The sequence below is a fragment of the Heptranchias perlo genome, chromosome 3 (genome assembly GCF_035084215.1).
Source record: "Heptranchias perlo isolate sHepPer1 chromosome 3, sHepPer1.hap1, whole genome shotgun sequence".
In the NCBI taxonomy this organism is placed as follows: Eukaryota; Metazoa; Chordata; class Chondrichthyes; order Hexanchiformes; family Hexanchidae; genus Heptranchias; species Heptranchias perlo.
Genome location: NC_090327.1, coordinates 2598432 through 2613823, shown reverse-complemented (window position 1 = coordinate 2613823; position 15392 = coordinate 2598432). Strand labels below are relative to the sequence as shown.

General features: G+C 42.7%; 2 protein-coding genes across 4 annotated transcripts in view; one reads left to right on the top strand and one right to left on the bottom strand.

The window, feature by feature from the left end:
* npc1 (Niemann-Pick disease, type C1) overlaps positions 1 to 1719 on the top strand; it is a 40975-nt gene extending 39256 nt beyond the window's left edge. The window contains exon 25 of the mRNA XM_067977681.1: positions 1275 to 1719. Within this exon, the coding sequence (XP_067833782.1) occupies positions 1275 to 1354 (80 nt within the window). The 3' untranslated portion in view covers positions 1355 to 1719. The remainder of the gene's footprint in view (positions 1 to 1274) is intronic.
* Positions 1619 to 15392, bottom strand: part of rmc1 (regulator of MON1-CCZ1) — a 57384-nt gene continuing 43610 nt past the window's right edge. For 2 of the 3 annotated variants that reach the window (XM_067977682.1, XM_067977684.1), the window contains 6 exons: positions 15215 to 15334; positions 12329 to 12409; positions 12130 to 12234; positions 9739 to 9807; positions 7472 to 7697; positions 1619 to 1830 (listed from right to left, as the gene is read on the bottom strand). In XM_067977682.1, coding sequence (XP_067833783.1) covers positions 1751 to 1830; positions 7472 to 7697; positions 9739 to 9807; positions 12130 to 12234; positions 12329 to 12409; positions 15215 to 15334 — 681 coding nt within the window. In that variant the 3' untranslated portion in view covers positions 1619 to 1750. The remainder of the gene's footprint in view (positions 1831 to 7471; positions 7698 to 9738; positions 9808 to 12129; positions 12235 to 12328; positions 12410 to 15214; positions 15335 to 15392) is intronic. The other variant, XM_067977683.1, reaches the window with a different exon arrangement.

Below are 15392 nucleotides of genomic sequence, written 5' to 3'. Positions count from 1 at the left end.
AGACACTAATTAGACAATATAAACTAAATGGTACAATTTTAAAGGGGGTGCAGGAACAGAGACTTGGCAGTGCACATACACAAGTCTTTGAAGGTGATAGAAGTTAAGGCATGCAGGATCCTGGCCTTTATAAATAGAGGCAGAGTAAAAAAGCAAGGTGGTTATGTTTAACCTTTTATAAAACACTGGTTAGGCCTCAGCTGGAGTATTGTCCAATTCTGGGTACCACACTTCAGGAAGGATGTCTGTGCCTTAGAGGGTACACAAGAGATTTATTAAAATGGTACCAGGTATGAGGGACTTATGTGGAGAAGCTGGGGTTGCTCTCTGAGCAGAGAAGGTTAAGGGGAGATTTGATAGGTGGTCAAGATCATGACTGGTTTACTCCAAAACCAGAGGACACTGATTTAAAGTGATCAGCAAAAGAGCCAGAGGTGACATGAGGAAACTTTTTTGTGGTGATCTGGAATGCACTGCCTCAAAGGGCAGTGGAAGTAGATTCAATAGCAACTTGAGGGGTAATCATTTACAGAGCTATGGGGAAAAGAGTAGGGGAATGGGACTAATTGAATAGCTCATTCCAAGAGCAGGCATGATTGGCCCCTCCTGCCTTTACCTACTATGAGTGACACATCCCAAGGTGTTTCACAGGAGCTATATCAAACAAAATTTGACACTGAACCACAAGATATTAGGACAAGTGACAAAGCTTGGTCAGAGGTAGGTTTTAATGAAGTAGTTTAGGGAGGAAATGCCAGAGCTTAGGGCCTAGGCACTAATAGTGAAAATCCAATGCATGAGGCCAGAATTGGAGGAACACAGATCTTGGTTGTAAGATAGTGTACACAGAATTTCCTTGAAAGCAGCTGCAACAGGCCTCTGGGGAAAGATTAATTTACAGACCAGATTAGCACAACTCTAATTTTAGCAGCTGAAGATCACCATTGTGCTCTGGCTTTGAAGACTACTTCATGAGCTATGCCACAGGAGATTAAGGAAATAAAGGCATAACTTTTATAAGTGCTCACCATCAGAGCCTTTCCTGAAACGTGGCTTCCATGTAACCAATTCTAAGTGACATTGTTTTTCTTTCTACATTGGTAGAAAAGGATCAGACAATTGTAGTTTGAGCTCCAATATTCTGATTTAATTAATTGCTGCAAATCGACAACTACTCACACCTGGTTCCATGCACTTCCTGTACATCCCAGTTGGGTATTATACTATTTTACAAAAGGGATTGTCTTTAATTGCTAACTTTTTTTTGGATTTAGGACCAACTGTAAACAAAGGTAAAGTTTCTGTACTTTACAACCAGCACATTGGCACAGAACGGGAACGACTGTTGCAATAAACCCAACACTGACCAAGAGCTACAGACTGACTATTGACACTAGATCCTGATGAAATTCAAAGGATTTTGAACTACTGTCTTTGCAGTTTAATGCAGAAATATCTTGGTATTTGAACTCAGGAAATTGGCTAGTTTTCTACAGGACAGACTACTTGATTTATTTAAAGTTCCCAATTGTTTCCAGTTTTATTGGATCTGTGTAACTGGTAAATGCAAGTTTACTCTTGCCTGTTGACAAGTTTATATTAAAAAATGACACTGGGAAGTGATACATGCATATTTTAATACATGCCAAATTGTATAGAGAATTTTTATGGTCATTTTATAATGCACATTAATAAAGTTTCTAGACATTCAATAACTAATGGTGTTGCTTTTCTGTTAAGTCCTGATCTTTCACACCGTCATAGGCTTCAGAAGTGCTGCTTCTCCAAAGAGGCTTTTGAAATGGGCAATATGTTCTTCACAGTGCTCTCCTGGGGGGGGAAAGAGAAATCCTCATTAATGGTGCTTGAGTACACGCCACTGCCATTGGAAAGAGTTGATAGCAAAGGAGAGCTAGGACATCCTCTCCCTTAAAGGGCTCTAACCAAGCCCAGCAACTGAGAATGTGGGAAGAAATGATCAAGTAAATACTTGCTCCTGGTCAAGTTTTTTTTTCATATCCAGGGAAGTAAGGACTCATTTAGAAACTAAACTTTGTATAATCTCATGCTGATGAGAAATGCAAAAGGACATTGAAGGGCAACATCAAGCTGGCTTAAATGTTGATGCTTAACAGATCAATACTTCCAGCTGAGCCTTCAACCTAAACTGAAGAACTCTGTTTTAGAAACAGCCACACTTTGAACAGTTTATTCAAATTAATACCAGCAGAGCTCAAGCTTTAAAGAAATTGTCTTTTTTTAAATGATTGACTTTGCATATTTTCAGTCTGCTAAGAAGCTAGCTAATTACTAGGAGAAATAACATTGCACTTTGCAATGTCTTGAGGCACAATCACTCTTATAGAGCAACACAGTCCCACATGACAGCACGGTGTGCTGACAACAGTGTGAACTGCTGAGTTTGGTACGTGTGGGAGTTCGGTGAAGTGGGGGAAGGAGGTGTTGCTTTTCCAAACTTTTTCCCCAGAGCGGCAGTGGACCAGAGAGAAGACTGAGAGTGGGGAATAAAAGCAGCAGCAGACCTGCAACAAGAGACAATTACTGTGCGACCTCACAGGTGAGGCAGGAGAGTCTGAGGTGAGCAGAGTATAAAAGGAGACCTAGAGCGGGAGGAGAGTGAGTCTAAGGCAAGTCATGGCAGTACCACACTCACCCATGATATGCTTCTCCTGCACTGTGGGAAGTCATGGACACTACCAGTGCAGGAAGTGTCCAGCTGCAGCTACTGGCTAACCGTCTTTCGGAGCTGGAGCTGCGGGTGGACTCACTGGAGCATCCGCGATGCTGAGACTATCGTGGATAGCACATTCAGTAAGGTGGTCACACCGCAGGTAAAGATTACGCAGGCAGAAGGGAAATGGGTGACCGCCAGGCAGAGTAAAAGGACTAGGCAGGTAGAGCAGGAGTCCCCTGGGGCCATCTCCCCCCTCAAACAGATTCTGCTTTAGATACTGTTGGGGGAGATGGCTTATCAGGGGAAAGCAGCAAGAGCCAGGTTCGGGGCACCACTGGTGGCTCTGCTGCACAGGAGGGGAGGAAGAGTGGCAGGGCTATAGTGATAGGGGATTCCATTGTAAGGGGAACGGGCGTTTCTGCGGCCGCAAACGTGACTCCAGGATGGTATGTTGCCTCCCTGGTGCTAGGGTCAAGGATGTCACTGAGCGGCTGCAGGGCATTCTGGAGGGGGAGGGTGAACAGCCAGTAGTCATGGTCCATATTGGAACCAACGACATAGGTTTTAAAAAAAGGATGAGGTCCTGCAAGGTGACTTTAAGGAGTTAGGAGATAAATTTAAAAAGCAGGACTTCAAAGGTAGTGATCTCAGGATTACTACCAGTGCCACATGCTAGTGAGTATAGGAACAGGAGAATAGACAGGATGAATGCGTGGCTGCAGGGATGGTGTAGGAGGGAGGGATTTAGATTCCTGGGACATTGGGACCTGTACAAGCGAGACGGGTTACACCCGAGCAGGACCGCCCAATGTCTTCACAGGGGTGTTTGCTCGTGCTGTTGGGGAAGGTTCAAACTAGAGCGGCAGGGGGATGGGAACTGGAGCAGGGAGACAGGCAAGCGTGTCAGGAAGGGACAGAAGGTATGGAGTAAAAGGTAGTTTTCAAAAAGGAAAAGCAGGAACTAAGTGTCACAAAACATATATTTGAAAGTTCTTTATCTGAATGCACGAGTTAACGGCACATAACTACGTATGGGTATGATCTTGTGGCCATTACAGAAACATGGCTGCAGGGTGACAATGACTAGGAATTAAATATGCCAGGATATTTAACAGGCAGGAAGGGGAGGTGGGGTGGTATTTTAATAAAGGAAGGAATCACTGATAGAGAAATGATATTGGGACAAAAGATCAGGACAATGAAAGTTTAGGTAGAGATAAGGAATAATAAGGAGAAAAACACTAGTGGGCATAGTATATAGGCCTCCTAATAGTTGCAACTCTGCTGGAAGTATTAATCATGTAATAAGGAAACAACTATAATTATGGGGGATTTTAACTATCATATTAACTGGACAAATCAAATTGGGCAGGGCAGCCTTGAGCAAGAGTTTATTGAGTGTATTAGGGATGGATTTCTTGAGCAGTATGTAACTGATCCTACAAGTGGCAGGCAACCTTGGACCTGGTCCTGTGTAATGAGCCAGGATTAATTATTAATGTCCTAGTTACGGATCCCCTTGGAATGAGTGACCATAACATGGTTACATTCCATATCCAATTAGAGGGTGAGAAGGTTGGTTCTCAAACAAGCGTACTGAGCTTGAATAAAGGAGACTATGATGGTATGAGAGCGGAATTGATCAAAGTGGACTGGGAAAATAGATTAAAGGGTAAGACGGTACATGAGCAGTGGTGTTCATTCAAGGAGTTATTTTACAACTTTCAAAAAATATATATTCCACTGAGGGGAAAAAGTGTGTAAAAGAAATGACAGCCATCCATGGCTAAGTAAAGAAATTAAGGATAGTATCTGACTAAAAACAAGGACATATAAGGTAGCCAAACTTAGTGGGAGGATAGAAGATTGGGAAGACAGCAAAAAGTAACTAAAGGATTGATTAAGAAAGGGAAGATAGATTATGAAAATAAATTAGCAAAAAAATAAAGATAGCAAGAGTTTCTATAGTTATATAAAACGAAAAAGGGTGGCTAAGGCAAACGTAGGTCCCTTAGAGGATGAGACCGGGAAATTAATGGGAAACATGGAGATGGCAAAAATGCTGAACAAATATTTTGTTTCAGTCTTTACGGTAGAGGACACTAAGAATATCCCAACACTGGACAAACAGGGGGCTCTAGTGGGGGGAGGAGCTTAATACAATTAAAATCACTAAGGAATTGGTACTCAGTAAATTAATGGGACTCAAGGTGGATATATCCCCTGGACCTGATGGCTTACATCCCAGGGTCTTGAGGGAAGTGGCAGTAGGGATTGTGGATGCTTTGGCAATTTTCCAAAATTCTCTGGACTCTGCAAAGGTCCTGGCAGATTGGAAAACTGCTAATGTAACACCCTTATTTAAAAAGGGTAGTGGGCAGAAGGCTGGAAATTATAGACCAGTTAGCCTAACATCTGTGGTGGGTAAAATTTGGGAGTCTATTATTGAGACAGTAGCAGAACATTTGGATAAACATAATTTAATAGGACAAAGTCAGCATGGCTTTATGAAGGGGAAGTCATGTCTGACAAATTTGCTTGAGTTCTTTGAGGACATAACGTACAGGGTGGATAAAGGGGAACCAGTGGACGTAGTGTATTTAGACTTCCAGAAGGCATTTGACAAGGTGCCACATAAAAGATTATTGCTCAAGATAAAGAATCACTGGATTGGGGGTAATATTCTGGCATAGGTGGAGGATTGGTTATCTAACAGGAAGCAGAGAGTTGGGATAAATGGTTCAATCTCGGACTGGCAACCAGTGGTGTTCCGCAGGGGTCGGTGCTGGGTCCCCAACACTTTACAATCTATATTAACTATTTGGAGGAGGGGACCGAGGGTAACATATCAAAGTTTGCAGACGATACAAAGATGGGAGGGAAAGTAGAGAGTGAGGAGGGCATAAAAAACCTACAAGGGGATATAGACAGGCTGGGTGAGTGGGCGGAAATTTAGCAGATGCAATACAATATTGGAAAATGTGAGGTTATGCACTTTGGCAGGAAAAATCAGAGCAAGTTATTATCTTAATGGCAGGAAACTGGAAAGTACTGCAGCCCAAAGGGATCTGAGGGTCCTAGTGCAAGAAAATCAAAAAAGTTAGTATGCAGGTGCAGCAGGTGATCAAGAAGGCCAACGGAATGTTGGCTTTTATTGCTAGGGGGATAGAATATAAAAACAGGGAGGTATTGCTGTAGTTATATAAGGTATTGGTGAGACCGCACCTGGAATACTGCATACAGTTTTGGTGTCCATACTTAAGAAAAGACATACTTGCTCTCGAGGCAGTACAAAGAAGGTTCACTCGGTTAATCCCGGGGATGAGGGGGCGGACATATGAGGAGAGGTTGAGTAGATTGGGACTCTACTCATCGGAGTTCAGAAGAATGAGAGGCGATCTTATTGAAACATATAAGATTGTGAAGGGGCTTGATCGGGTGGATGTGGTAAGGATGTTCCCAAGGATGGGTGAAACTAGAACTAGGGGGCATAATCTTAGAATAAGGGGCTGCTCTTTCAAAACTGAGATGAGGAGAAACTTCTTCACTCAGAGGGTGGTAGGTCTGTGGAATTTGCTGCCCCAGGAAGCTGTGGAAGCTACATCATTAAATAAATTTAAAACAGAAATAGACAGTTTCCTAGAAGTAAAGGGAATTAGGGGTTACGGGGAGCAGGCAGGAAATTGGACATGAATTTAGATTTGAGGTTAGGATCAGATCAGCCATGATCTTATTGAATGGCGGAGCAGGCTCAAGGGGCCGATTGGCCTACTCCTGCTCCTATTTCTTATGTTCTTATGGCCAGAGAATCTGATGGTTCAGGGATAAATATTCACCAGCACACAGAAAGATGAGACCTCTAACATTGGATCCAAAAAGGATAGGGAAAAGTAGCGAGTTCCAGTTCTTGACTGACAATAGTTTCTCTTTTTTAAAAAAATTAAATGTTGATGGTCAAACTTGGGAGTCCTCATACAAGAAACAAAGTTTAGTATGAATGTACAGCAGGCAATTGGGAAAGTAAATGGCATGTTAGAGTACAAAAGTAAGGAAGTCTTACTACTATTGTACAGGGCTTCTGTGAGATTTCACCTGGCGTACTGTGTATAGTTTTGGCCACATTATCTAACTATGTACTTGCTTTAGGCAGTGCCACAAAGGTTCACTAAATTCCTGAGGTTAAGTAAAATGGGCCTGTGCCCTCATTTAGGAGAGGTGGTTTCATTGAAACAAGATTTGAGGGGACTTGATGGGATAGATTGTTTCCTCTACTGTAGTCACAGGATAAGGAGTCAATATTCAAGACTAAGATTGCATTTATTTTTTCAGAGGGTTGTGACTCTTTGGCATTCTCTACCCCAGTGCTGTGGATGCTGAGTGGTTAAGTATATTCAAGGTGGGGAGATTTTTGGACTATGGGGGATCAAGCAGGAAAGTGGAGTTGAGGTCAAAGATCAGCCATGATCTGATTGGCAGAGCAGGCTCAAGGGGCCAAATGGCCTACTCTCATTTCTTATGCAGAATGTGAATATACTTGTAAAGTTTACAATTTTGTAATGTGAATTATTGTTCATTAAAAGACTTACTACTAAAGCACTCCCATGTGGAAAACATTTTTCTGTGATCTTGTGCTGAAATTTTTTTTAATCGGCAAGAGTGGGTAACCCACAAGTGTAGCTTCCAATAGTATTGCAGTAACTCAGTAATGGGAACTTTGTTTATCTTCTCCCTACTGTCCCACCACTTGCCTTCAAAGCACTTCTGGTCTGTACTCGCCTGGTGTGAAGTGTGAACTTCCTCGTAACCTCTGATTCCTCTGTTCAAAAAACTTGAAGGTGGTATAGAATAGCATTGCATCCCCTGTCTGTCTTGCTGCATCCAAGAATTTCCGGGCGGATATATTGTCATGACCGCCAACGCTGCGAATAAACCGCAGTGCTCCCAGAACTTGGTGTTTCGATAGTAAAACTTCCACAATCTCATCATTGGCTGTGGAAAGTCGCTGCAATAGTGAAATTGGAGAGGCTGTTTTTTCAAAAATCACTTTTCCAAACAGGACAGGATCATAGAGCAGCAATCAATCACATTACCATCCAAGTACAATCCATGCAGTCTCCAACTGGGCTTTGTAGTAAATTAGCAATGTCACCATTTAACTTAACATTCATGTAGGCAAGGCAGACAGATTATCTCTGTCCTCTGGTTCTTGATCCTTCCACCAATGGAAACAGTTTCTCTGTTTGGAACCTTCATGATTTTGAACACCTCGATCAAATCTCCTCTTAACTCTGTTCCAAGGGAGAACAACCCCAGCTTCTCCAGTCTATCATAACTAAAGACCCTCATCCCTGGAATCATTCTAGTAAATCTCTTCTGCACCCTTTAAGGCCTTCACATCTTTCCTGATGTGCGGTGCCCAGAACTGGACACAATACTCCAGTTGTGGCCGAACCAGTGTTTTATAAAGGTTCATCGTGACTTCCATACTTGTGTACTCTATGCCTCTATTTATAAAGCCCAGGATCCTGTATGCACTTTTAACTGCTTTCTCAACCGGCCCTGCTACTTTCAACGATTTGTGCACATATGCCCCCAGATCTCTCTAAAAGGGGTACAGGAACAGAGTTGTGCCTTCTAGTTTATATTGCCGCTCCTCGTTCTTCCTACTGAAATGTATCACTTCACATTTTTCTGCATTAAATTTTAACCACCCTGTCTATGTCCTCTTGAAGTCTATCACTGTCCTCCTTGCTGTTTACTACCCTTCCAAGTTTTGTGTCATCTGCAAATTTTGAAATTGTGCCCTGTACACCCAAATCCAAGCCATTAATATATATCAAGAAAAGTAGTGGTCCCAGCACCGATCCCTGGGGAACACCACTGTACACCTCCCTCTAGTCCAAAAAAACAACCGTTCACCACTACTGTCACTTAGCCAATTCTGTATCCATGCTGCTTCTGCCCCTTTTACTCCATGGGCCGCAATCTTGATAAGCCTACTGTGCGGCAATTTATCAAACGCTTTTTGAAAATCCATATACACCTCATCGACCCTCTCTGTTACCTCATCAAAAAAACTATCACATTAGTTAAACACAATTAGTTAGTTCTTCATAGTGTGAAGGTTTTATTCTCTAATTTTTCTTCCGTTCTGTCCTGAAATCGGCTGACTTGTGCTGGAGACGTGGACTATCCATCAGTACTTCATCCAAGTGACTATTTTGCACGTGTGAGCTTAGACCATGTGTGTTTGCAATCCAATGCATTGCTTGAGAGGGGTGAAGAACAACCAAACATAACCTACCCTCACCTCACGTTCACATACATGTAGTGGGTCAGTGAACAGTTACATTCCAGAAGCACTGAAGTCAATTATAATGCCAGACCACTGCCCCACTTGAGAGCTGCAAGCTCTCGGGATTGAACCCAGGCCTTTCCAGGTCTGTATGGCTCAGTTTCTACAACCCGGCATTGCTTTACTCAGTGGGTCATTAGAGTTTTTTTTGGTATCTGACCCAATGTTGAAGAGTTCGCTTGTGCTATCACAGAGAAGTCAAAGTCCATGGTAGTCATATAGGCACTGCATTGGATATATACTTGAAAAAGAAACATTTGCAGGGTTATGGGGAAATAGCAGGGGAGTGGGACTAATTGGGTAGCTCTTTCAAGGAGCCGGCACAAGCATGATGGGCCGAATGGCCTCCTTCTGTACTGTACAATTCTATCATTGATTGTGCAAATGGCTGCTTTAGAGATTGGGTATGAGGACACAATCCATTTTGAACAAAACAACTTTCTACAGCAATCGTTCAGTGGTAACAGACCAATCAAATAGCATTAGTCATGCTTTGTAACAAATAAACACCATCCCATCTTTTAGTGCTACAAATGGTTTTTGTGGCACGCGTGCACACACACACACAATTAAGCCGGTAAGATGCTTGCAGAAAGCGTTCAGGGATTATTTCACCTGTGGAGACATTAAGACTCCTGGCAAGTGAACAGGAACACGATTGTGGCACTTCATGCAAGTGAGTTCCTACCTTCAGCATGTCAAGAGACAGTTGATGTGCAGGAGGGTAGGTGCTCTCCAAGGATAGAAGCAGACAGGCCTGGAAGATAAAAGCACGTTTAAAATCAATATATCTGCCTGCAGCTGAGGAGCTGATTGTTGTGTGATTTATTAAATGGGGCCGCTCTGGCACAGCTCCCAAAGGTCGAAATCAGAGTAGCACCTGGCCTTGCAATAGGTCACCCACCTGTTCTCGAGCAGACGGTGTGTGACACAGGGTAGAAATGCAAGAGAGGGAGAATCATCCTCAAACTTTAAGGAGTCATAAGAAGAGTACTAACTATAACAAGAACTTGCATTTATATAGCACCTTGAATGTAGTAAAACGTCCCAAGGTGCTTCACAGGAGCGACTATCATGGCAAATTTGACACCGAGCCACATAAGGAGTTATTAGGACAGGTGATCAAAAGCTTGGTCAAAGAGGTGGGTTTTAAGGATCATCTTAAAAAGGAGGAGAGAGAGGCGGAGAGGTTTAGGGAGGGAATTCCAGAGCTCGGGGCCTCGGCAGCTGTAGATACAGCGCCACTAGTGGGGCGATGAAAATCGGGGATGCGCAAGAGGCCAGAATTGGAGGAGCGCAGAAATCTCCGAGGGTTGTAGGGCTGGAGGGGGTTACAGAGATAGGGAGGGAGGAGGCCATGGAGGGATTCGAACACAAGGATGACAATTCTAAAAACGATTCAGAATATTTCCCAATATCAGTGTAAAAATAGTTAACTTTGTTCCATTAAATTTTTTTAAATTTCCTACCCGAAAGGAGACCCACCATTTCAGGTCTTCCCTTTTGTGATATCAGAAAGTACTCAGACTGGAATGGCCCAAAAGCATATCCAGACTACCTGGCCCATAGAAAACATGTACCACAAAGTGTACTACATTTTGTTTTCAAATATTAACATTGAAGGAGTGCTCTCGGCTAAACTTGAGGGTCAGAGTTAAACATTAAAGGGCAAAGAAACTCATAGTCTCAAAGAGCAGGGGAGTTCTCCCCGGTGTCCTGGTCAGTAATTTATCCCTCAACCAACATCACTAAAACAGATTATCTGGTCATTATCACATTGCTATTTGTGGGATCTTGCTGTGCGCAAATTGGCTGCTGCGTTTCCTACATTACAACAGTGACTACACTTCAAAAAGTACATAATTGGTTGTAAAGGGGCTTTAGGATGTCCTGAGGTCGTGAAAGGTGCTATATAAATCATAGAATCATAAAAGAGCATCATAGAAAGTTACAGCACAGAAGGAGGCCATCGTGTCCATGCCGGCCAAAAAAGAGCTATCCAGCTTAATCCCACTTTCCAGCACTTGGTCCGTAGCCCTGTAGGTTACGGCACTTCAAGTGCACATCCAGGTACTTTTTTTAAATGAGTTGAGGGTTTCTGCCTCTACCACCCTTTCAGGCAGTGAGTTCCAGACTCCCACCACCCTTTGGGTGAAAACATTTTTCCTCAGCTCCCCTCTAATCCATCTACCAATTACTTTAAATCTATGTCCCCTGGTCACTGACCCCTCTGCTAAGGGAAATAGGTCCTTCCTATCCACTCTATCTAGTCCCCTCATAATTTTATACACCTCAATTAAATCTTCCCTCAGTCTCCTCTGTTCCAAAGAAAACAACCCCAGCCGTTCCCATCTTTCCTCATAGCTAAAATTCTCCAACAAGCTCGTATATCTCCTCTGCACCCTCTCTAGTGCAATCACATCTTTCCTGTAATGTGGTGACCAGAACTGTACACAGTACTCAAGCTGTGGCCTAACCAATGTTTTATACAGTTCTAGCATAACCTCCCTGCTCTTCTTTCTATTCTATGCCTCGGCTAATAAAGGAGAGTATCCCGTATGCCTTTTTAACCACCTTATCTACCTGTTCTGCTACCTTCAGGGATCTGTGGACATGCACTCCAAGGTCCCTCACTTCCTCTACACCTCTCAGTATCCTCCCATTTATTGTCTATTCCCTTGCCTTGTTTGCCCTCCCCAAATGCATTATCTCACACTTCTCCCGATTGAATTCCATTTGCCACTTTTCTGCCCACCAGACCAGTCCATCGATATCTTCCTGCATTCTACAGCTTTCCTCCTTACTATCAACCACACGGCCAATTTTTGTATCATCTGCAAACTTCTTGATCAAGCAAGTCTTTCTTTCTTATTCTTTTACCTTTAGTGTTTAACTCTGACCCTACTGCAATTCTAACTTGCTATGATATGGATATTCTTGCCTTTACATCTGAAATATTTTCCAGGATATCTTTATTACAACATAGAAAGGTGAGAAATGCAATTTTAAACATTTGATTCACTCAGTTAAAGGTCAGTTCAACAGTCTTGTGAATACTTCTGAAAGTTCAGTATCTCACCAGTGGTTTGGAGTCACTGAGCACGTGGTACTGTAGAAACTGGTGCAGCATGTAGAACAGGCTGTGCTGCACAAGAGTCTTTATGACCAATTCATACACGTAATGCTGAAATAAAATACAAAGTTTTAAAACAAGCAAACAAGTGAATCAAAGTACACAAACGTCAACATTTTTACTTGAAGTGAAGGGGACCGATTACCTGGACTGTGATCTGGAACTGATTGAGGGACCGGATGTATTCCATCAATACTGCGCTAATAAACTTGTGGGGAAGATCCTGCTAAAGGAAGTTGTAGAAAATCACATGGCAGAACTGCATCAGAACACAATATAGAATGAGACCATTCAGCCCATCAAGCCCACTTTTGGCAGCCCATGTAAAACCTGCAGTATTGTGGACTCACTCTAACCTATGCTAAATAACTACAATGTGGAGATGCCGGTGATGGACTGGGGTGGACAAATGTAAGGAATCTTACAACACCAGGTTATAGTCAAACTGTTTGATTTGAAAATCACAAGGTTTTGGAGATTATCTCCTTCGTCAGGTGAGTGAGTGAAAGGTTCTCAAATCGCATATCATATTAGGCTGGGACACGATCACACCAATCAAAGGTGTCGTTGGTGTTCAGACAGGTTAGCCACGGGTTCATGTCACGCTACACGTAACCCCACCAGCAGGAAAAAAAAAGTTATCTGCCCTAAATACAACTGGACATTCTCTCTCTCCCTCCCTGACGAAGGAGATAATCTCCGAAAGCTTGTGATTTTCAAATAAAACTGTTGGACTATAACCTGGTGTTGTAAGATTCCTTACAAATAACTACAGGAAAAGCATCCAGGATAAAACGCTTAAAATACTACTCTGACCAACAGAAACTCCAGGATTACAATCTATAATTCAACTGATTTTTAAAAAAATATATTCATTATCAGGAAGTGGATGTAGCTGGTAAGGCCGGCATTTATTGCCCATCCCTAATGGTTTGATACAACTGAATGATTTGCTAGACCACTTCAGAGGGCAGTTAAAAGTCAACCACGTTGGTGTGGGGACTGGGGTCACATATAGGCCCAGACCGGGTAAGGACGGCAGGTTTCCTTCCGTAAAAGGACATGAGTGAACCAGTTGGGTTTTTACGACAATCCGACAGCTTCATGATCTCTTTTACTGAGACCAGATTTACTGAATTCAAATTCTCAAACTGCCAGGGTGGGATTTGAACTCACGTTCTCTGGATTACTGGTCCAGTAACAATAACCACTGCACCACCGTACCCACTGTTTACATTCCATTGATCCCATGGTTTAGAATGATGTGCTGATAGGGTGAGACGAAGCAGGGAGGGAGGAGGCTCGTGTGGAGCATAAACACCGTTTGGGTCGAATAGCCTGTTTCTGTGCTGTAAGATTCTATGTAATTCTACGTAATGTACTCTTGGCCATGTATTCAGGTTATTTGGCAGGAATCTGTCTTTAGTTATTTAAAGTTAAATCAGATACCATGGAGAGTTGATGTCCTGGAGGGACAAGGTGAATAGTCTTTCTCATCCTTGGCTTTCCTTAAAACTCGTAAAACACATTGACAACAAATATCGAGCTGTGCAGTTTTGTACTTGTGTCCTCTAGACCTTCAATCACAGTTCAATAACCTGCTTCTGCCCACACCTACAGTATTTTAAATCCTCAATCATAGCTAATCTTCTTGGGAGACTTATTCATTTCTGTCTGACTCTTATTAGAAGTAGTCCTGGAATCATCCTGGTCATTTTTAAATCACCTTTACTTAAACAAAAACCTCCATTCAATCTAAAGCAGTGAAGATCCAAGTTTGCTGACGACACTAAGTTAGGTGGCACAGTAAATAATGTAGATGGGAGCAGAAAGTTTCAAAGGGACATCGATAGATTAAGTGAGTGGGCAAAACTGTGGCAGATAGAGTTTAATGTGGGAAAGTGAGGTCATCCACTTAGGACCGAAGAAAGATAGATCAGATTATTCTCTAAATGGCGAGAAGCAGGAACTGTGGAGGAACAGAGAGATTTAGGGGTGATGTCAGGAAACATTTCTTCACACAAAGGATAGTGCAAATCTGGAACTCTTTCCCCCAGAAAGCTGTTGAGGCTGGGGGTCAATTGAAAATTTCAAAACTGAGATTGACAGATGTTTGTTAGGCAAGAGAATTAAGGATTATGGAACCATCTGTCTAGACGGAGTAGATACAGAGAAACTGTTCCCATTGGCGGAAGGGTCAAAAAACAGAGGACATAGATTTAAGGTGATTGGCAAAAGAACCAAAGGTGACATGAGGAAAAACTTTTTTACACAATGAGTGGAATACACTGCCGAGGGGGTGGTGGAGGCAGATTCAATCATGGCCTTCAAAAGGGAACTGGATAAGTACTTGAAAATAAAAAAATTTGCAGGGTTACGGGGATAAGGCGGGACAGTGGGAATAGCTGGATTGCTCTTGCATACAGCTGGCACGGACTCGATGGGCTGAATGGCCTCCTTCCATGCTGTAACCTTTCTATGAGTCTATGATCTAATGGAACAGGCCTGAGGGGCTGAATGGCCTTATCTTGTTCCTATGAATAACCAGAACCACACCAAAAGCAGTGGGTCACAATCTAAAGCCGTTCACATGAACTGTGCGCAGTCAAACTTTTCCAACCAACAGAGACCGATACAAATTATATTCAGCAAGGCTTTACACGGACTGATCGTATGGGGCAGGGTGGGGCTATTGGGAATTATCCACAAGCTACAAGAGCAGAATTCCAGCCAGTAACGTGGTTCCTTTCTCAAAGTGTGGTATATATTTGTAAAATTAGATGAGAAAACACATCTACCACTTGGTACTCAACCTAAATTTAGGCAAAACCAATTAGATTGGCGTTGCATATCAGAATCAAAGATTTGCAGAGTAGGCTTCTCAGATCATTCCCACTGATATTACTTCTCTCTGTGATCAATTTTGCAACAGTCTCATCATATCAATGGATTAGAATGAGCTTCTCTTAATATTTCTTGTGTCAGTTTTTCCTTTTCCAAAGTCAGGCGAATCTCATTGAGCAGTGCTAACCTTTTGCTCGGTGAACACAGACAGGACATGCGTATACATGTCAGACTGGTCAATGACAGACTGCGTACGCACTGGCTTCTTCTGAGTTGAGCTATTGCGGCTTGCTCCCGACTCCATAGCCTAGGCAAAAGAGAAAACCCTCAATTACCGCATCACAGGCAATTAAAACTCAAAACAA